The 22,917-nt window shown below is 42.4% G+C and overlaps 1 protein-coding gene and 1 pseudogene across 1 annotated transcript; both read right to left on the bottom strand.

The window, feature by feature from the left end:
* Positions 1-7,928: 7,928 nt before the first annotated feature.
* LOC147232757 (elastase-1-like) lies at positions 7,929-11,767 on the bottom strand. The gene is made up of 8 exons (XM_086149805.1): positions 11,719-11,767; positions 11,501-11,604; positions 11,292-11,392; positions 10,983-11,108; positions 10,115-10,251; positions 9,881-10,023; positions 8,118-8,267; positions 7,929-8,023 (listed from the first exon to the last, which is right to left on the bottom strand). The coding sequence occupies exons 1-8, from the start codon at positions 11,756-11,758 to the stop codon at positions 8,012-8,014; spliced, it is 813 nt and encodes a 270-aa protein (XP_086005931.1). The 5' UTR covers positions 11,759-11,767; the 3' UTR covers positions 7,929-8,011.
* Positions 11,768-19,629: 7,862 nt separating this feature from the next.
* On the bottom strand, positions 19,630-22,316 carry LOC147232758 (elastase-1-like; annotated as a pseudogene).
* Between the last annotated feature and the right edge of the window lie 601 nt (positions 22,317-22,917).

Here is a 22,917-nt window from a genome sequence, read left to right on the forward strand (position 1 = left end):
GCCTGGAGATTGGTCTGTGAAAATGTTGTCATGGTGCAGAAATATTTGTCCTTGTGATCTGTTTCGATTCTTCAATGCAACATCATACAAAATTTGAAAATAGTCGGGTTGTCAAAGATGAAGACACTGGCGAATTACCGTTGCTTAATGACAAGGCAAAAAAACAGGGAGGGAAAAAAATTGTTCACATTTGTAAGGACAGAATACATGTGAGTGAATGAAAGGGGCCCAAGTAGAGATGAAGAAGGTGGAGGATATTAGGTATGTGGGGTCAATGGTCCAGAATATTGGAGAGTGTGGAACAGAGGAGAAATGTGTTCAAGTAGGCTGGAATGGATGGAGAAAACTGTCATGTGATAAAAATGCATCAGCCAGAATGAAGGGTAACCAGAATCAGAAAAATGCTTTAATTACCAAATGTACAATGTACTCATGAATTTGATTTGGTAAAAAGGTGTAGAAAATGATGGTGAGACCAGTGATGTATTGTTTAGAGACTGTGGCATTGTGGGGAAGACAGGAGGCAGGGATGAAGATGTCAAGATTCCCTTTTGGAGAATGGAGAGGATCAGGAATGAGTCCACCAGAGGGACAGCACATGTTAGATGTCCTGGGGATGAAGTCAGACTGTGATGGTTTGAATGTGTGTACAGAGGCAGAGTAGCAAAGATCTGGGTAGAAGTATGCTGACGTTGGAACCGCCAGGCAGGAGGTCTAGAGGAAGACCAGAGAGGAGTTTTGTGGACAGCGTGAAAGAGGACATGAAGTTAGTTGATGTGAGAGAAGAAGATGCGGAGAAGACGGTTAGATGGAGGAAGACAAAGTAGAAGAGAAGATGTTCACATTTCTCTGCCATTATTACCATCTATGGGTTATTTATAGAAAGAAGTTCATCTTAAAAAACCGACAACAGGTTTTCTTCAACCCCCCCCATAAATTCTAAACCCTACCGGTTTCATGCTCACACATCCAGACCCGTGCCACTCTCCCGTTCACCAATCTCACAGGAGGAGTTTCAGTGTTCTCCTGGCCAAATTTGAAACCCATTATCTCATCCCTCTACGCCGCCTGATCAGAGAATCGGGGCAGGTGGCCAATAAATCCCAGTCAATAAAACTGCATCACAACTCGTCTTTGCTAATGAACAAACCTGGGCTTTAGACATGTTCCTGTTTAAGAGAGGCAGTTAGTCTGATGCTTTTCTGTGGTGGTAATGGGATTGACAATCTCATGATTGACTGGGTTTCAGCGTGTGATGTTCACATGTCCTTCCCTGATGTGCACGGGTTCTCGCTGGGTTCTCCCACGAATCCTCAGAGTCTGAAAACTGCAGGAGGGTTAATTGAAAACTAAATTGTTCATACATCTCTTACCCTGCCCCCTCACCCCAGTGTCAGCTGGGACTGACTCAGCCAGTGACCCTTTGAGCAGAACTAGTGATGCCGAGCGACAGACGAGAGCCAAACGGATGCATAATTTGATTCTTGAAGGGAAGGGAAGATCTTTAGTTGCTTCCCAAGGCGATTGTCAGTTTGCAAATTTTCCAGCTGTCAAAATCTGTCAGGCCTGCAGTTGGTAATCATAGTAGAGCTGTTGATGATTTATAAATAAATCAGATGCAGAGAAGTGTCGCTCCTCAGTGGATGAGAGACAAGGGCCCACCCAAACAAGGATACAGCTTTTGTATGAATATAATGTTTTGTGGTTGCAACATTACGCTGAGCGCTGCAGGTTAAACTTATAGGAACATGCTATTTGTCAATGGGGACCATAAATTGCCCGGATATGTGAATACATGACGTCTCTGTATGACGTTTGAATGGTTTTATATCTGTATATCAGAATCAGAAATGCTTTATTGATCCCTGAGTAGTCTCATATGCTCCATACCCTGCACTCAGGGTCATGGGGGATGCTGGAGTCTATCTCAGCTGTTATTGGACAAGAGGTGGGGTACACCCTGGACTTGTCACCAGTCAACTGCAGGACCATTCACTCACTCATTTGGGGCAATTTTCACAATTATAACCTGCTGCATGTCTTTTTTCTAATGTGGGAGGACACACAGACACGGGGAGAACTTGTAAACTCCAGAAAGATACCCTTATTGGGTTCTCCATGCTGTGAGGGCAAAGCGCTAACCATTGCGCCACCTTCAACTATAGTGTCACAGTTGAAGATAAATAAGTCACAAACATATAGAAGTAGATGGAAAGTAAGATGAGCAGAGGTGAGATAGTGCGTTGTTCTTACTGGACTGAGTTATACAGTCCGGTCGCATCAGGAAAGAATGACCTCTTGGGATGATCACTGGTGCGACTCGGTGGAATCAGTCTGCTGCTGAATGAGCTCCTGCTATTGGTCATTATGTCATGGAGCAGGTGAGAGGTGTTGTTCAGATCACCCTTAGCTTGGACAGCATTCTCATCTTCTAAGCCACTGACAGTCCAACTCCAACCCCATAACCTGTCTGGCCTTTCGGATCAGTTTATTAAGTCTGTTGTTGTCAGCCACCATGAGGCTGCGGCCCCAGCATCCAATGGTGTGAAAGATGGCACTGGCTATGACAGATTCATAAAACATCCTGAGTATTTTAGGCTGATGTTGAAGGACCTCAGCTGCCTCAGGCAGTAACGACAGCTCCTGACCTTCTTGTAGACTAAACATTTTTCGCCCAGTTCAGTTGGCTATAGAAAATAAAAAAGAATTAAAAAAAAAAAAATAATAAAAAAAAAAAAAAAAAAATATATATATATATATATATATATATATATATATTTGGCCGCTACTTCACATATACATATATATACAATAATAATAATAAAATATATATATAGATAAATTATATATGTTATATATAGGTATATATGTATATGTATATATATTTTAATTGTATTATTTCTATATATTTTAAAGCCTTATGAGCTTTATGACCCCCCAAACTGTTACGTCCGCTAGTAATGTCTGCTAGAAGCAATGTCTTTTGTGTTTTCCCTGTTCCTCTCGCTCTCCCTTCTCTGATTCCAGGTGGGCGTGTGCGGTTGTGTGGCGGTGAGGCAGACAGGTGGAAGCAACTGACAATCAGCAAACAAGGCCCAGCAGCTGATTGCCCACACCCTTCTTGTGCAGCTTAAAAGCCACACACACACCGGATGACTCATGGCCGGAACGTCACATTCCACAGCTATGATCACCGGATTACACCTGCAACCACCTGGACTGTTCACCTACTGGATCCTCCTCGCCAGCTCAGCTTCTGTCCGTCAGAACCCCTGGATCATTCCACCTGTCTGCTACACCGTCATCAAACACACGCTGCCGCCAGGGTCCGAAACTCAATGGCATACTCAGCCACACTCTGCCCCCCTTGGGTGAGGTCGCCCAGCGAGGCTTCGGAAGTAGATCAGAATGTCATCCAGGTAAACAAACACGAACCGATTTATCATATCCCGAAGAACATCATTAATGAGATTCTGGAAAACTGCTGGAGCATTTGTCAAACCAAAGGGCATCACCAAATATTCAAAATGTCCAAGGGGGGTGTTGAAGGTGGTCTTCCATTCATCTCCCTGTTTAACCCGAATCAGATGGTAAGCATTGTGAAGATCCAGTTTTGTGAAGATAGTTGCTCCGTGCAAAGGGGTGAAGGCTGAATTGATCAAAGGAAGAGGGTATGTATTCTTCACAGTGATCTCATTCATTCCTCGGAAGTCAATGCAGGGACGTAGACTCTTATCCTTTTTATCAACAAAAAAGAATCCAGCACCAACAGGAGAAGACGAAGGACAGATGATTCCGGCAGCCAGGGACTCTCGGATATAAGTCTCCAATGCAGTCTGTTCAGGTTTTGAAAGGTTATACAGGCGACTAGTGGGAAGGGTGGCTCCAGGAATTAGCTCTATAGCACAATCATACGGGCGGTGTGGTGGAAGTGAAAGGGCTTTTTCCTTAAAAAACTGGAGCTAAGTCATGGTACTCACGAGGAACTCCTTCCAAGTCTACTGCAGGAGTGGGAGTTGAAGGAACTGGCCTGGCAGGTGTGAGAGCTGAATGCAGACAAGTCTCATGACAACGAGGATCCCAGGATATCACCTCCCTTTTTCTCCAATCCAAGTGTGGGATGTGTAGCTGGAGCCAGGAGTATCCTAAAACCAACGGAGAATTGGAGAGGTCGATCAGGTTGAAGGAGATGGTCTCTCTATGGTTTCCAGCAATCAACAGGGTAACAGGAATAGTTTTTTGGGTGACTTGAGCGAGGTGTAGGCCATTTAAGGCTCGAATCTTCAATGGTTTATCAAGATATTCCACCGGTACTCCCATTTGGAGAGCTAACTGACGGTCTAGAAAACTCTTCAGCTCCAGAGTCGACCAGGGCTTGAAGAGGGACTGACTGATCCTGCCAGCAAAGGGAAGCTTCGCACTGTAGCCGAGGTGGGGATGAAAAGGTGGCTCAGCTCACCAGTAATTCCCCAATTACTGATGAGCCTTTTCTTTTTCCAGACAGAGAGGACAAGCAATGAGGAAGTGACCAGCCTTTCCACAGTACATGCAGGCATTTGTGTCCCTGCGGTGCTGCCTTTCTCGTACAGACAACTGAGTGTGGCTCAACTGCATGGGTTCCGGATCAGGAATACGGGGCTTAAGAGCAGCTGATGGTTGAGGAACTGTAGTAGAGCGCTGCAGCTTCTCTCGGCGACGTTCGCTCATCCTGCTGTCAATTGGGATAGCCAAAGCGATCATCTGGTCCAGACTAGTGGTCGCATCTCGAGTTGCTAATTCGACTTTCACCGAATCATGCAGGCCTGCATAGAAAGCTACCTGGAGAGGTTCGTCATTCCATCCACTAGATGCCGCCAAGGTACGGAACTCCACGGAGAATTCTGCCACGCTGCGATTTTCTGACGTATATTCATCAGACGATTACTGGCATCTCGACCCCTGATGGAATGATCAAAAACTTTCTTCATTTCATCCACAAAGGCGGAATAGGAGTTGCAGATGGCCTCATGACGACTCCAAACCACTGTGCCCCATTCTCTCGCTTTACCAGCGAGTAGGCTAACTAAGAAGGCTACTTTGGCTCGGTCAGAGGAATAAGAAAGAGGCTGAAGCTCAAAAAGAGACCTGAGTCAAAAAAGCTTCACATGAATCTGCGTCACCGCTAAAGCGCTCAGGGACTGGAACATGCGGCTCACGTGCCGGTAGAGGAACATTCAAACTAGCAGAACTAATTGCAGGTGACGGGTTAACAGTGGCACTAACTGATTGTGTCTCCTGAGAAGTTAACTGGGTGACTTTACCAGTTAATTGTGAGACTTGATGTATTAAGGCGCTACTGCTTTCTACCAGATTCTGCAGCAACGCTTCATGTTGGCCTAAAATGGCTCCTTAACTAGCTGTAGTTTGTTGTAAAGTTAACTCCGGTTGCGCTGCCAGTGTGGCTGAGTATGCGGTTGAGTTTCGGACCCTGGTTGCAGCGTGTGTTGGATGACGGTGTAGCAGACAGGTGGAATGATCCAGGGGTTCTGACGGACAGAAGCTGAGCTGGCGAGGAGGATCCAGTAGGTGAACAGTCCAGGTGGTTGCAGAGAGAAGGGAGAGAGAGAGGAACAGGGAAAACACAACAGACATTGCTTCTAGCAGACATTACTAGCGGAGGTAACACACACTCTTATTAACCTCTCCCACACAAATGCTAACCCCTGTTTGGTTTCAGTGCCAGAACTTTGTGCAGAACGTTTGGGCGTCATAGTTGGGGTTGCAATAAAATAAAAACTTTCACTGATAATTCACAAGAGCACCACACCGCAGAGTAACAGTATGAGTAGTGAACACGTGTGGATGTGAAATTGGCAAGGCAAGTTGCTGAATGCATGCTTTGCCCCAGAGATGCAGAGAACGATGCTATGGTCACTGAGTCAGCCACAGCCCAGGATATAGAACACCATGCTCTGATTGGTCACCGCCACAGAAAATGCTTATTTTACCATAAAAATAATTGAAATAATAAATAAGTTTGAGTACATTTATACCTGTAAAAAAACATGCAATAGTGAAAAATCAGTGACATAAAATTAGATTAGCAGGGGACTACTGTATGTATATATAATTGATGGATGGACAGCAAGGGATCCTTCAGAGAGAGATTTGTCATGACAGTCGACCGTCTCTTTCAGGGATATGAAGGGCAGACTGACCTTTGACCAACCCGTTGTTTCCTCCCAGTTGACAAAGTGCCCAAAATGAGTTGTGTGGTGCTGACTCCATATATGAGAGTGATGAGCCGGGATTATTCAGAGGCATTTGTGGCAGAAGATTTGTAGTACACTTTACTGCAGCGCATTAAATATCACCAGTATATCAATTTGCCACGACGAGTGTATTTAAGATCTATTGATGTTGTGTGAAGTCAGAAGTCAGTGCTTGTCAAGTACTGTAACTCACCAGTTTATTATCCACCCAGGGGACAGAGGTGGGCTTGAAAATTTAGCTTGTTCTTGATTTTCAACAATATCAGCAAAAGGTTTCCCCAGAGCAAGTGCTTTTTACTTAGTTTTTTCTCACTGGGAATCAAGATACTTTATACTTCAATTTGGTGATTGTTTTTAAGAACATCTCTGATCTCAGATTGGAAATTGAAGTAAACTCAATATTGAACACCTTTAAGTGGTTTGTCGCAATTGACATTCTAGACTTAATGTTTCAATCTATTCATTCATTCATTCGCTATCTATACTGCCTATACCAGGGGTTGATAAAAAAAAGACAACAGCGCGAGCAACAAAAAGCTAAAACCAAGATAACCCTGCATATATCTTTTTTCCTCTTTATTGCTATGTTAAAAAATGAAACAATGAGCTGCGACACAGAAAATTAAATTTACATTTTCAGCTCCAAAAAAGAAAAATAAAGACTGGGTGGAATTTATATTAAATAAAAACACTCAATGTCTATGAGTCCTCCTCACATTTATGAAATATAACGGCAAACTTAAATTATCCCCCTTCAGCAAACCAAAAATGCCGCTTGTGTCCATGTGCTTTAGTCCATGTGTTTTAGTCTACTGTCAATGCAAAAAAAAATAGGAATACAGCAAAATGTATATTTGCAAATTAAATAGGCAATTAAAATATTAATTTTACCTTGTTATTCCTGAAACCGTGCACAGAGCGTTTGCATCTCAGGGCTATGAAAGCAAAATAAATGGCATTGCCTGCTGGTGTGTGGCAGTTGTAGCTCATGTTTTGCGCAACAAGAAATGAAACACTTTTTATATTAGTGTTACAAGATCACCAAAATCTTCAAATATAGAATTACAATAAAAAAAAAATACTGAACTAAGATGAAATTCAGTTGCTGACCCCTGGCCTTTCCCAGCAACCCCAAAATCACATAGAAACAAGCATTAACATAAACCCGAACATTCCCAGCATTCGTGTTGCATGCATGTCTGGTTCGTGTCCGACAAAAGTGCATCATCACTGGGCTGGGGGGAGGGGGGCGCTCGCTTACCCCCATATACGTATAAATATATATATGTGTGTGTGTGTATGTATATATATATACATATGTGTGTATATATATGTGTGTGTGTGTGTATATATATATATATGTTTATATGTGTATGTATGTGTGTTTATATATGTATATATACAGATGTATGTATAAAAATGTGTTTATATATATGTATATATATGCATGTATATATGTACATGTATGTGTGTGTGTGGTATAAGTAATATTTTACCTAAGGTATTCGGTCTAGCCTCTTAATTTCCCCTATACTTTTGCCGTCTTGTTCACAGTCTTTTATCCTCTCCAACAATTAAATTCAAATGCGTGGACCGAAAACAGAAAATTGAATCATCATGACTTTTTTTCATTTTCTTTTCTTCATTTATGCTCTTGAACCATCCGATAAATCACAAGAGGAACAAAATGATGAGGGTATCATACAATTTTATTTCGAGTCGCACAGAAATTGAGATGGAACCTTCTTTCGTTTGTCGCCTTAACCCATGATCTGCAAAAAAAAAAGAATTCACATTAATCATGTGGTCAAGTTGAATATATGACAAATTTGAATTTGTACACTTTAGCCCGTTTTGAATACTGACGCTGTTCATCCAGCTGATGTAAGCGGAGACTCGGGTGAAGACGGTGGGCTTCCTGTAGGCGTTGCAGCCGGAGGAGGACACAAAGCTGGTCACGCCGTGAACCACCCACCTGCCGTTCACGTCGCAGTTCAGGGGGCCGCCAGAGTCGCCCTGGAAAGATGAACTACCCATCTTAAAATCGCAGCTCGATAGTGTCATTCACACACGTCCAGAAAGCTAAAGCACTCCCCGGAATCATAAAACACCCTTTTAAGTTGTCCCATCTTGGTCCTTCACCCGCAGAATGAGGACTTCCAAGAGTGACAGTGTGCAGTTTAAGCAGAAGTCGCTGTCAGACTTGTGGCCCTGCTGATACAGCAAGCAATCCCACGTGTGCCTTGCAAAATATCCTCCTTGACAGCAGAGGGAATGGGACTGAATTCTGATGAGGTCTGTCCAGCGTTTAGCCTGCTCCGCTTCACTCAGGAGGGCAACCACGCCCTTAATATAAAAACCTGCGCCCCATTGTTAAATAAGGCCGTTTTAATTAATGGAGCTTTGATGAATTAATAACTTTTTCATTAGACGATACAGAAATATTCATGATAATGGGTCTGTTTTCTATGCGTAAGGGGATAGAATGGGGCTTGATTCGTCCCTAAGTGGCAAAATTTAAATTTTCACAGCGCAAAGTAGACAGTAGAGGTAGTTAAGTAGATAAATATTATGAGTTAAAATAGCATGGAAGATATCAGAAAGTATGAAAAATTTAAACACTCTGACTTTGCTATTCAAATCACAGATTAATTTAAAAAATAGTTCTAGAAAATGTAGACTTTCTTTTTTTATCGGAATTACCTTGAAAAATATCTATTGAAAATCAGTAACAGGAGCGATGTATAAATCTGTATATTTATTGTTGACAGCTTTACTGATGATAAGATCTTTACTAAAGATGGGTCCTGTATGCCTGAATGATCTAAAATGATGATGTTAAGTCGTATTTCCTTTTTTTTTATTTTTTGCAAGTAAATCCCCAAAGAGATTTGAATGGGGTTTTATTATTATATATTTATTTTTTTAATCTAAATCAGATTTAAAGGTAAAAGTTTAAAAATGAGTTTTAGTTCCTTTCTTTTTTGACATCATAATTTTTCTTTTGAATTCAGGGTAACTTTTTGGCAGTTTAATTTTTAAATTGATGTGTATTACAATTGAATAATCATATCATAGAACATTTTTTATATCGTCGCCCTAAAACAATCTTCATCTTTGATTTGAATCCTCGTTTTCTCAACTCTTCATCTGATTGCATTCTGACATTTATTTAATTCAGATTTTTAAAACTATTTTTTGTTATTTTTCTGACCTCATAATTGTTTATTAAATTTAAGATGACTTTTTGGCAGTTTTAGTTTTGGAAAATAATATTCTTCTGCTTATTTGCCAAGGTGATAAGTTGACATTTTATTTCTAGCATATTTTTAAATATTTTGTATAAATGTGGTGAGGAAATAAGAAACCTCAACGCAAACAATATCATTGTGAATAATCATATAATATCATAGTTACACCATATTTTAATATCATCGCCTTCTTAAAATAAGCCAAATTTTCAAGTTGTTCAGAAAAAAGCAAACGACTGAGTGATATGTTGAATAAGGAGTTGATTTGCGCAAAAAAAAGGGAAACTTTTTTTTTTCTTCATATTATAAGAGGGTGATAATCCTACAAGTGATATATGAAGGAAATCTTAAATTTTGACACGGCAGACACGCTCTCACCTGGCAACCGGATTCGCTGCCGCCTCCAGCGCAGACCATGGAGTCCTTCACCGTGCTGCCCCACCAGCCATAGCTGGAGCAGGTCTTATGGTCGACGACGGGGAGGTAGGCCTGCTTGAGCTGGGAGGACAGCTGACCCCCGGCTGGAGGTGAAGAGCGGGGATGTATAATTCAGAGCAGGCGCCAAGGATCCATCATTTAACATTTGCTAGGAAAAGGCAGGATGACACTCACTTTGTGTGCGTCCCCATCCGCTGATGTAGCAGGGGTTCTTGTTGGGCAGCACCTGACCAGAGGGCGGCAGCGCAGCCAGCTGGACGTTGTTGTTCAGAGAAGCCTCAGAAGACAGACGCAGGAGAGCAATGTCCCACCTGGGACAATCAAAAACATTTCAAATCTTAGTTTTCGAATACACGATCAAAGAAATTACTGAATATATTTTTTCTCCTTTTATCAATTTGTCTTTTAGCTTGTATCTTGGTATTTTATTCATTCATTCATTATACTGCTAACCTGAGGGGGTGCATATACAACCATTCATTCACTTACTGAATTTTTTGGGACTGTGGAAGGAAAACTGGAGAACCCAGAAGAATCTTTGATTTATCTTTGATTTGAATACTTGTTTTCACAAATGTTCATCCTTTTTTTTTTTTCTTTTTTTTTTTTTCAAAAAAAGATTTTTTTGTTGCTTTCTTCTCTGACCTCATAATTTATCTTGTAATTTTAGATAACTTTGAGGCAGTTTTAATATTAAAAAGATATATTATTAAATTATTTGCTTATTTTCCAAGTTACCATTTCCTTTCTACCATATTTTAAAATATTTTGAATACACGTGAGAAAATAGTAAATCTTGATACTAACTGTAAATTATTTTTGAGTAATCAAATATTATCAATATCCAATATCATTGCCTTAAAATAATAAACTAGGTACATTTTTTTAATTTTTCAGAAAATACCAAAAGCTGAGCCATATGTTGAATCAGAAGTTGCTTTACGCCAACAACAAAAATCATTTTATCCAAAAGGCAATTCTTTTAAGGTGATGTTGCATTACATTGCATGAATTGTAATAGATAAGACAAGAAAGCGCTAACCCTCCGGCGACGTTCTGGGAGTTCCACCTGGGGTGCACATAGACACGGCTAACGCTCATGTACTGCTCTTTGCCCTCGTGGCTGTTGATGTTGTGATCTCCGAGAACAACACGCCAGGTCCTGGAGCTGTGGTGGGACACAATAAATCTCAAACTGACACTCCATGGGAAAGAAATGTCCACTTGAATCAAGTGCAATACGCCACTTTTGGTTTTAGACCTGGATTGATTTCAACTGTTATGATGCATCCTATTAATTAACATTGGTTTATGAAAAATGCAGCTTTTCCAAAATGCTTGAAAATCCCACCGGTCCACGCAATGAGCAGCGGTCATGACCCATCCTCTCCTGATCAGGGTTCCTCCGCAGGTGTGGTGGTAACCGCCGCCGGATTTGAACTGAAGGGAGATCTTTTTGAAAAAGAAGGGAAACCGGCATTAAGAGGATTATAGTCTTATTAGGATTGTTTTAGGGGGAGTGAGGGAAAAAAAAATGAAGACCTTCATCTGGACATTTACCTGCCAGGGCCAGGAGTTTGGTCTTGCAACTTCTCCTCCGACAACCCTCTCATCAGCAACATCGTCCTCCAGGTACCTGGGCTGGGGCTCCAGGTCCGCCAGCACTGAGCCCGGCAGGGAGACAAAAGGCAGCACGGTCATACACTACGGTGTGTGTATGTGTGTGCGGTTACTATGCATGTGTGTGTGGAGGAGAGGAGAACATGGACCGTTCTTACCCAAGACTGCCAGAGAGGTCAGCAGAAGAAACCTAAGCATGGCTGCACGTCTCCTGAAAGGTTCTGCACTCCAAGCCTTAGCGCTGCAGCTCTTTTATACCTGCAGGGCGTCCCAGGGTCAGCGCCAGCATATGTCCACCTGTGTGCGTCTCACAGTTATCACATGTTTCATAGGAGGACTCATTCGTGGATTAGCTGATCCAGCAATGCATCATTCCACCTCCACTATCAGGCACAAGACTATTGGGGTTCACAATCTGTATGTGCTGCATAGCATGGAGTGTGTGTGAGTGTGTATGTGTGTTGAGTCTGCTCTATAGTTCAGGTTGAAGAAAACACCAGCTGCCAGTTAAATATAATTTTCACAGCGCCTCTATGACTGTGAAACACACAGTTATTCTCTTGGGATAAATTTATTATGGCAATACATTTTATTTAAGGGACATTTAAATACTCAAGGATACTGTACAGATATATACACAAAATACATATCCAAAGAAACAATGAACATAAAACAAGTGGTTTAAAAAAAGACAAAAAACATAAATATACATAAATATACACATACACACACACGCATATGCATACATGAAATGAAAAAAAAATATATACACATAAATAAATTACATTTTAAGTCTACCACCAATGGTAGACGCGTGTGTGTGCGTGCGTGTGTGTGTGTGTGCGTGCGTCCCACATCTGTTTGGCCCTTTGCTCAATTCACGCGTAATTCAGCGTACCCAAGCAACTCTAGATTAGCGTTATCTTACCAGTGGCCTCACTTCAATCACGCATTACACAGACAAAGAAAAAAATCTGAAAAATGTTCAAAGAGAATGTCCAGACAATGGCCTTCATGTTTGATTGTTAACAGTTTCACATTGAAATGCAGTACGATGTTCCTTAGTTTAATTTAAAACTACATTTTTAAACTGTGCTCACCTGCATCAGTTTCTAAAGTTTTTTTTATCAGTTTTTCTGACATCACTGCAGCACCATGTGTGTCTTTCCCACTGTAGGCAGACATTTATCATGCATCTCCAACACCCCCCCCCCGGTGCTGAGTGAAGCCCTTTTCTCCTCAAATGTCACAAAATCACCAAAGAGGCACCAGAAAGGGCAACACCGGCCATCTGATCAAATGAATTTCTATGTGACTGGTATTCCGATGAGCGCAAAGCTGGGGTGACAAACCCATCAGGAACGCAACAGCGGTGATAAATGAAATAAAAGGGCAAGGGAAGATTCAAAAAACGGCTGCCACGTGGAAAGCGGCATTTGCGCGGTCACGCCGGCTGTCGGGGAGAATCTGCATTAGATGCAGTCCAAACAACAGCAAAAGCGAAGAAGTGTCTCCTCGTCTCTGGATTCACAGGGGCAGGATGAGACTTGTTTCCACAATGTTCCGCAATATAAACATGATTTTGAATGTCTTAAAACAGTGTGCTTCTGTCTTACTGCAAGATGGTCCCCATTTTGATTCTGGCACATGGGGGGGGGCTTCTATGCCTCCGTGTTTCGCCCATATCTACATGCTTTTCCTTCCACAGGCCAAAAATGAGCAGGAGGTTCATTGGAGATCCAAAATTACCCAGAGTGAGAGGGTGACTGAGAGGGTGAGTGGTGTCAGAGTGTGGTGTCCTTCAGCCAGTATTCCTGCGCATTCTTTCATGAGGAATGAATTGAGACAGCATTATCTCGTGATCCACCCCAAGTCCTCCCACCAACTGTCTCTTACTCACTTCTCTCTATGTTCTTGCTATGACTTTTAGCCTGCATGTTATTGCTGCTGAGTCAGCAGATGTTGGTTCCTGCTTTTCCATCACCCTCAACAATAGTTGCGTGTCTCCATATGATGTAACAGAGTAAATTGTTGTACGTGTCCATCCATCCATCCATCCATCCATCCATCCATCCATCCATCCATCCATCCATCCATCCATCCATCCATCTTCTGTCAGGTTGGGGGCAGCAGCTGAAGCAGTGAGGCCCAGGCCTCCCTCCCTCCCGCCACATGGTCCTGCTCCCCTGGGGGAACCTCAAGGTGTTCCCAGGCCAGCCTGGACACATAGTCTCTCCAGTGTGTCCAGGGTTTTCCCCGTGGTCTCCCCCAAGATGGACATGCCTGGAATACCCTCCCCGGGAGGCGTCCAAGAGGCATCCTGACCAGATGCCACCTCATCTGACTCTCTATGCTGAGGAGCTGCAGCTCTACTCCGAGCTCCTCCTGAAAGGCCAAACTTGTCACCCTATATCTTGGGGATTGTCCAGCCACGGAGGAAACTCATTTTGGCTGCTTGTATCCGCAATCTTGTTCTTTTGGTCATTACCCACAGCGCGTGACCATAGGTGAGGGCGGGAATGTAGATCGATTGGTAAATTACGAGCTTCGCCTTTTGGCTCAGCTCCCTTTTTACCACAATAGACCGGTACAGCGTCTGCAGCGATGCAGACGCCGATCCACCTGTCAATCTCCCGCTCCATTCTTCCCTCACTTGTGGACAAGATACTTGATACCCAAGATACTTGAGCTCCTCCACTTGGGGCAGGACTTCTCCACAACCCAGAGTGGGCATTCCACCCATTATCAGTTGAGCACCATGGTCTCGGATTTGGAGGTGTTGAGGTCACATGTCTCCATATGATGTGTGAATGAGATGGTGAATAAGAGTGAATGTTTCCATGTCTCCATTTAACTTGGAATGAGAGGCTGAATAGTTGCATGTCTCCATATGATGTGAGAATGAGAGAATGAATGCTTGTATTCTCCATATGATGTGTGAATGAGAGGTTCAGTAAGCTTTAATGGTTATATGTCTCAATATAATGTGTGAATGAGAGGGCGTATGAGAGGATGAATAGTTGCATGTCTCCATATGATCGGTAGAGGAGAGAATGAATGGTTATTAGTGTCCATATGACATGAAAAGGTAATGGTGAGTAAGAGAGTGAATGGTCCTATTTTCCATATGACATGTAAATGAGGGGGTGGATAACAGTGTATGTTTCTATGTTTCCATATACTGTATGAATGAGAGGGTGAATGGTCGTATTTTCCATATGAGGTGTGAATGAGATGGTGAATGAGCAAGTGAATCGTTACATGCCTCCATATGATGAATGAGAGGGTGAATGGTCATCATCTGCAAATGACAGGAGAATGAGATAGTGAATGGTCCCATGTCTCCATACGGCATGTGAATGAGAGGGTGAATAAGAGTGAATGAGTCTCTTTATAATGTGTGAATGAGAGTGTGAATGGTTGTGTGTCTCTGTGGCATGTTATGAGAGAATTAATGGTTCTTTGTCTCCATATGACATATGAATGAGAGGATGAATGATTGCGTATGTCTATAAGTGGCCCTGTGATGGTGCCAGGGTGAACTCCACTTCTTGCCCAATGACAGTTGGTCAGCCCCCCACCCCCCACCCCTCCCACCCCGCCCACCCGGAATGCAGGATAAGTAGTACAGATAAAGAATGAATGAACAAATTAATAAAACAGGGGCAAAAGCAAAAAGAAAAATTACAAAGTAGTCCAGCGACTGCTTGGAATTCAAAGGATTAACTCTGGGGTTTTGTTAAGTTTGGTGTGAATCATTGTCACAATAACACTACAGAAAGAAATCTCTTTTCAAATATGAATAAATGTGCTCCATCAGTGTGGAACAGCGCTGCGTGTGTTTTGTCTGTTCGCTCCCCTTCTGATCATGGGACAAAGAAAGTTTTGAAGGGGGTTACTTTGATTTGTCTGCTGGTGATAGAACACCAAACCAATCCCTTTTTGTCCATATGATTGTACTGTGGAGACGCGTTTATTTGCTTTTTTAGACAAAATTCTTCAATATCACCCCTCAACCTGAAGTAGTTCTGAGCTCCTCATTGAGCAGGGATCTGGGCAGTGTTAACAGTACTGCCTCACCGGCGCTGTAACAATAGGAAGCGGAGCCGGGCCTCTGCGAGTCACCGGTGCTTCTTCGAGCTGAAAATACACCGTGAAAAGTGAGGCAGTGAGTCTATGTCACAGCATTATAGTGTGATAATGGATTTGTGTTGCCACTAGTTTACTGTATCTGCATCGGGGTCTAGAGACGTGGCCTGCATGTGAGGATGTGAGGATGCCCATAGAAGAAGGCGACTTTATGGAACTGCTGTGGGAGTCTTTCGAAGATTGCTGGTTTCCCTGCTAAGTCCAAAAACAAGTTCATTGGAGATACTAATTTGTCAGACTTGTGGATGAGAGGGCGGGTGGTTGCAAGGCTTAATTTGATGTTTTAATCACAGGGTAAGCGGTCGTATGATGGGTGAATGAGTGAATGGTTGCAGCTTTCCATATGATGCATGAATGAGTGAGTGAATTATTCTATGGGAACATAGAATGGTTGAAGAGTGAGTGAATGGTTGCCTGTTTCTATATTACGGTTTTATGAGTGAGTGAATGGATGTCCATCTCTACATGATGTGTACAGGACTGTCTCAGAAAATAAGAATAGTATGATAAAGTTCTTTATCTTCTGTAATGCAATTACAAAAACAAAAATGTCATACATTCTGAATTCATTACAAATCAACTGAAATATTGCAAGCCTTTTATTATTTTGATATTGCTGATTATGGCTAACATCTTAAGAGAACTCAAAAATCCTATATCAAAATATTAGAATATCATGAAAAAGTAATTTTTGTTTTTTTTTAATTGCATAACAAAAGATAAAGAACTTTATCACAATATTCTAATTTTCTGAGACAATCCTGTAAATGAGAGTGAATGGTTGTATGTTTATATGACAAATTAATGAATGAAGATCCGTCTAGTCAAGAAATATCACAGATCATACCAAACGCATCCACCCCAGAGAGATGCTGTTGTTTGCGTGTGTGTCAGGAGACACACAAATACACACACACCGACCCGTCCCAGCTCTATTATTCATATCCTTTATCGTTCGAGCGGCAGAAAAGCTCATCAGCACTAGCAAAACAACCGAACACCCCATTTTACCCTGACATTAACCTAAAAGCCGCAGAGATGGCAGCAAAGTCAAGGAATAAACACATTTCAACATGATGTATAACAAGCCTCTTCCTGCAGTGGCGCATTGGTATTTCTGGATGCGCTTTGAGCTAAGAATGAAAGACACCGATTGGCACTGTTGTTATGTTTATTATTCAACCTCTCATATGTGAAAACACAGCCGGACTTGTATTTGTCCGAAGGCTGTGAAGCGTTTCCCACCCGATGACTTATGACTTAACTTTTATGCTTCTCAGCTGGACTTTATCCCCAGTTCCCATCATTGTCTCTCAGACTGATGCCCCCGCATAGCGTCTGATTCTCCTGGAGTCTTTCTTTCATTTTTATTTCAATTTCATTAGGTAGTCTGCAACTCCCTAATAACTCCCGGCTGTGCCTTTCCATTGATTGGTTCTCCGCGAATGTACACAGCCTTGTTTTTCCTTTCTTCTCAAGACAGTTCATCTGTTCTATCCCCCCTGGATTTTTTTTTTGTTGTTGTTGTTTACCCTTGTTGCGGCTTTTGGATTCTGCAGATGAAACTTTAAAAGTTGTTTTTTTTCCTCTCAGTTTTTGCTCATTTATTATTTTCCGGCGAGCCGCGGCTGCCTGCAACACCGGCAACGCTCAGATACCGTTTCCTGTTTAGTCTGTAACAAGCGTGGCACACACACTCACGCACATTCTCTTCAACTGAATTCACAAATACAAATAAGTGCAAACAAACTGTGCACATCTTGAGCACCTACAACACTGATTGACCAATTCTTCTGAATTTTCTTCGTGTTCTAGATCACTCTTCGTTCAATGCGCACAGAATAGAATATCTGTTGTAGAAAAAATTAAAAGGCTGTGTTACAGATTACAGCCCAATCACATTGCGATGGAAATTGGGCGATGTCTTGCAAAAAAACCTAAAATACTAGTTCGTCTGATTTAGGGAAACGGTACTTTGGGGAGGCATCGGTTTTAAGAGTCGGTTTGAAGGTAATAAAGGTGCTTTACGGTGCTTGAAATTGTCAATCAAGTCCTTGTCACTCCTTGTTTGTTTTAAAAATTATGTTCTCACATCAGTGGCTGTTAAGACTTGAGCCTCATATCAAGAAGGTTCGACCCCAACTGTGTGGGTTTTCCATGTTCTTCACATGTCTGCATGGATTTTTCTCCAGGTCCAAAATTATGCAATAGGTTGTGAATGAGAGGGTGAATGGTTGGATATCTCGATATGTGATAACTGGTCCCGTGTGCACCAAGCCTCTCATCCAGACTCCCAGGAATGTCCTTGCATTGCTGACAAGCCAATCTGTATTTCCTGTATGCTCTGGATTATGGTAATGTAATTTACACAAATACTTCCCTCACTGTCTTGAAATCCCCTGGACAGGTATCCTAGGTCAATTATTCTGCTCTCAGACTCATTATGGGTGATAGTTACGGCGTTCATAATTTCATCCCACAGGAAAGTGGATTGCTCTCATGTGGCGGAGAGGCAAAATAACTCTTAAATTAGAATTGGTATCTGCTCATCTTCAAGTCCATCTCGTAGATGCGAGATTGAATCTGGGACCCCGCCTGACCCGCTCAAATTCAGGTATTAGCGGCTCAGTGAGCACACAGACAGTTCGCCTTCTGCTTTATTGCGCCAGCTAGTTTGAAAGATCTTCAATATAACCTGGAAAATCAATACTCTTTGGAAAGCGGAGAAACTATTTTTCTCTATAGTTATATATTTTTTTTAATTTACTTAGGGTTTGTCTCTTGAAGTCATACGTTTATTAAGGCTTGCCAAAGGCCTTTGATAAATCAATTTATCCACTCAGAAAACAAATCCTTTTATCACAGGCGTTTATAAAGTCCCTGTGACGTCTTCTTCATTCAAGTGGAGTCAGTTTGTTGTCGTTCGTCCATGAGATTTTGAGTTTTTTGATTTATGATTTTTAATCTGAACCCACCTTTTGTTTCCTTTTTTTGAACTTATTCTCACTCTCATATACCTGGACACGGCACCCATTTCCAAGGAGAAGGAGTTCTTTGATGGATGGTGATTGGTTCGCATCATTGGAAACGATGGCTGAGTCTCTGACAGCTGATAGAGATTAGATGAATGAATGAACCGATTTCACTCTATGATTCCTCCAGTGATAAAACAGGCCAATCCGTTATCTCCAAGAGCCATACCATGAACATCTTGGTTACATTTGTCATGGTGGCAATGGCAAACACTGCATTTCGCGTCAACAGCTTCTCTCGCCATGCCACAGGTCCACCGGTGTGATTCCTGCCGAGGCCACCAGGACGGATAATTCACCCTTTCAACACAGTGGTTACTCCTGCATGGCTATTTTTGTTTTTTGTGCGCAGCTGTAGTGCAGCTCAGCCAGAACCAAATGGAGAAAAAACAAACTTCAAATTAGCGTTGAAATGTGTTTCATTTTGGTGTTAATCACTTCCACTGTTGGGATTGTTAATCAGGGTGAAGTGATGTATTTCCAGCTTTTTTTTTCTATTTGGAAAAAAAATCATTCATTCATTCATTCATTCATTCATTCATTCATTCATTCATTATCTATATATAGATATATATATCTATTTATATATCTATTTATATTTGTATTGTCTTCCTAGGACTACAGATGGAAATTAGCTATGACCTATAATCTGACACAAACATGTCTGCCTCTGTGCTCAAAGTAATTGTACAGTAATTGTCCTAATAAACTTTTTAAACTAAACTATACTGTTTAACCTGTGCTTAGGGTCACAGGGATGCTGGAGCCTGTTGGGTTCACCCTGGATCACCAGTCGGTTTCTTAGGGAGATGAACTACAATTCACCCTCTCATTCACATGCCATAGAGAGACAAAAGACCATTCACTCAATCGTTCACTCAAGTCCGGTCAGTACAGTGTCTCCAGTGAAGCTGCTGCATGTTTTTGTTCCTTCTGGCCAAACCGGAAGGAAACCTATGTCGACACAGGGAGAAAATGGAGACTCCAAACAGAAAGGCCCCACTGTCAGAATCCTACCAAGGACCTTCTTCTCCAAAAACATGCAGTAGATTCATTGGAGACCCTGAAATGTCCAGACTTGTGAATGAGAAAGTGAATGGTTGGATGTTTCCATATGGCATGTGTATGACAGAGTGAATAGTTGTACTGTATGTCTCCATATGACATGTGGTATGGAATGAATGGATGTCTGTATATGATATGTCAATGAGAAAATGTCAATGTCCCAAAATGACATCTGAGTGCCCCCCCCGCCCCCCACACACACTTATTAATGCAGATCACACGTCCTGACTGCAGCATAATTGTTATAGATAATGAATGAATGAATTAAAATTTTCAATTTATAGTCTTGTCATGCTGCTGCAAAGAGGTCATGTAGGTGTGAATGGTTGTATGTCTCTCTATGGGGCCCTGTGATAGACTGGCTACTGGTCTAATGACAGCTGGGATAGCCTCCATCTTTCCCTTCCCTGATAAGCTGCATAGTAAATGAATAAATAAGTGAATGTGAAATGTAACCAATGTGAAAAATATCCAAAAAATAAGAAAGCTGTTAATGAAAGTCACATTTTTCATTAAGTTTCATAAATGTTTTTTTTTGAATAGAATAGCTTCAGAGAGAGAAAACCTTGGGTGGCGCTGAGTGAACTCTTAGATAAGAAATGAGTCATTACTCAAAGTTTTGGTTAATTTATAGTCGTAGATAAGCAACATTCATCACAGAGAAGATAATCAACGTTCAGTGTCCTGGATGAGTCATTGCTTTACATCGTGATCTGTGAAAAATAAAAGAAGAAATGAGGAAAAAATGGTTGATTGAGCATCCGAAAAGCCAATCTGTCTCCATTCCCTGACACTGACCGAGTCCATCCATTCAATGTAGGTGGAGACGCGTCTGAAAACGGTGGGCTTCCTCCAGGCATTGCATCCCAGACCTGACAAGAAGCTGGCGATGCCGTGCACGTAGTATTTCCCATCAACCATGCAGTTCAGGGGACCGCCGGAGTCGCCCTGAGTGGCAAACATTTATGGATCACAAAGCTCCGTCGATGCTTTGCCTCATTTTTTATTTTTATTGACTCTCACGTTGCATCCGGACTCTGAAGCGTAGCTGGTGCAGGTCTTGTGGTCAACCAATGAGAGGAGGGCCTGCTTCAACTCAGGGGCGATGCTGACGCCCAGCTTTAGGCGGGGAACACAGGCATGTCCGTGAGGGCAATGGCTAAAGTGAAGATTCAAATGGGTGTCAGGCGGTTTCGTAGCATCAACTCACTGGCAGTGGTCCCCCATATGGTAATGTAGCAACGGTTCTTGTTGGACAGATGCTGGAGATAGAGAGCCCAGCTGGATGTTGGAGTTGAGGGTAGCCTCGGCAGACTAACGCGGCAGGGCGATGCTGTACCTGTAGCGAAGGCCAGTTGGTCAAACGACTTAAAGGTCACGGTCCTAATCCGGAAACATTTCTCAACCGCCGGAAACCCTGTTGGAATCCCATTTGAGGAGGATGTAAACACGGGTGATGTCCAGGATTTGTTCCCTGCCGCTGTCGCTGTTGAGGTTGTGCTCGCCCAGAACCACCCGCCACTTTCTGGGGCAGCGCTATTTTAAAAAAAAGGACACCAAAGAAGAAATTTCTCAGTGACTGATTTATGCCGTTTTAATGAGTGCGTAGCAATTATTGCGGTGAATTAATGGAAAAAGCAACAATTCATGATTGGGTCTGTTTTTTGTTTGTATTCCCGAGGACTCTTCTCGCTTGTTGCTTCATAATCGAGCAAATTATTCCCTCAGCCGTTTGACAGTTACGAATGAGGCGGTTAGAATTATCCTCATTGGGTTGACATTCGAAAACGGTGAAATAAATCATTTGCGCTGAGATAAGTCCCGCACGCCAAAATACTTTTCAGAGAAAAATATAACCCGAAAAAGAGGAATGAATAAAGCTGAAACTTGTATACCGATGGAATACCGAGGGGTTGCGGTTCCTGTCCACACAGTGAGCGGCAGTCATGACCCAGCCTCTCTCAATGAGGGTTCCTCCGCATGTGTGGAAGAAACAGCCGCCATATTCTTACTGAAGAGAGATCTGATCCGGTAATACAAATATAAGATTTTCATTCTTGTCCAATAATGATCCAAGCAATGATTCGTAAATGTGATTTTATTCATTTTCTTTTATTTCCTCCTCCTTGTGGCCGGGAGTTGGGTCTGGTCATCTCACCTCCTTACCACCCTCTCCAAATTATCCTGCACAAACGTGGGCTGGGGTTCGAGCTCAGCGAGCAATGATTTTTTTTTTTTTTTTAAAGAAAAGAAAACGATTATAATGTATGCACGGTTTTCAGGCAGCCTCATGACATTACTGCCTCCCCGCCTTCCGGAGGGAGGAAATGAGAAATGATGGCTGCAAGATTGCACTTATTTGAAGGTGTACTTTATTCGCCGAATCAAAAACAATCACTGATCCGGGCTCGGGAAAATGAAGATCATTGATTAATAGTTTCTCAGGCGGGACGCGGTGTGTTATTCTTACCCAAAGCTGCCAGAGATGGGAAAAACAAACACCCGAGCATATCTGCCGCGTGTTACTGCAGTTCCGCGAGGGACAGACGCCGCTCACCTCCCATTTTTATACCCTCGGCCCTTATTTGGGACGACCAGTGCGACCGTCCTTGACATCCGCACCTGTCGCCTCTCTCATGCGGCATTATCAAGTCCACACACACGAACACACACACACCTCTAAGTTTAACCGGTATAAAAATTCTGAGGAGAAGAAATGCCATATAGACTGACAGGTGTATGACTATGTTGTACATGAGTTGCAGGAACTCATGACACTCAGAAGTGGCCTGTACAGTTTTGTTATTAAACCTTCATAAACCAGAGGATTTCTTTGTGTTTTGCATAGAGACGTGAAGATGGCTATTCAGAGCTCCTCTCCGGAGTCAAGGTTTCACCCCAACCGTCTGACGTAACAGAATGCAAGTTCCAGTGAATATTTGCATCACGTCCGGCTCAGGCCAGCGTGAATCACGGAGCGAACGAGGCAAAAGAAAGGCCCTGCCGTCGCACGGATCGGAGCGGCTCTCCGGCCCAGTCGGGGTCGGGCCGAGACACCGGACATGAATATTTATAGGTGTATTCGCAAAGAAAGACAAAACCTTAATCTGT

Source organism: Fistularia commersonii, chromosome 7 (genome assembly GCF_037954325.1).
Source record: "Fistularia commersonii isolate RoL2024-O1a breed Wild chromosome 7, RoL_Fcom_v1.0, whole genome shotgun sequence".
Lineage (NCBI taxonomy): Eukaryota > Metazoa > Chordata > Actinopteri > Syngnathiformes > Fistulariidae > Fistularia > Fistularia commersonii.

What these genes read in the sequence shown, in the direction of transcription:
- LOC147232757 (XM_086149805.1), bottom strand. Translation starts at nt 11,758, where the DNA reads ATGCTTAGGTTTCTTCTGCTGACCTCTCTGGCAGTCTTGG. An exon ending in CAAACTCCTGGCCCTGGCAG is followed by an intron (nt 11,393 to 11,500) that starts GTAAATGTCCAG and finishes TTTTTCAAAAAG; the next exon opens with ATCTCCCTTCAGTTCAAATC. An exon ending in CGGATGGGGACGCACACAAA is followed by an intron (nt 10,024 to 10,114) that starts GTGAGTGTCATC and finishes CTTCACCTCCAG; the next exon opens with CCGGGGGTCAGCTGTCCTCC.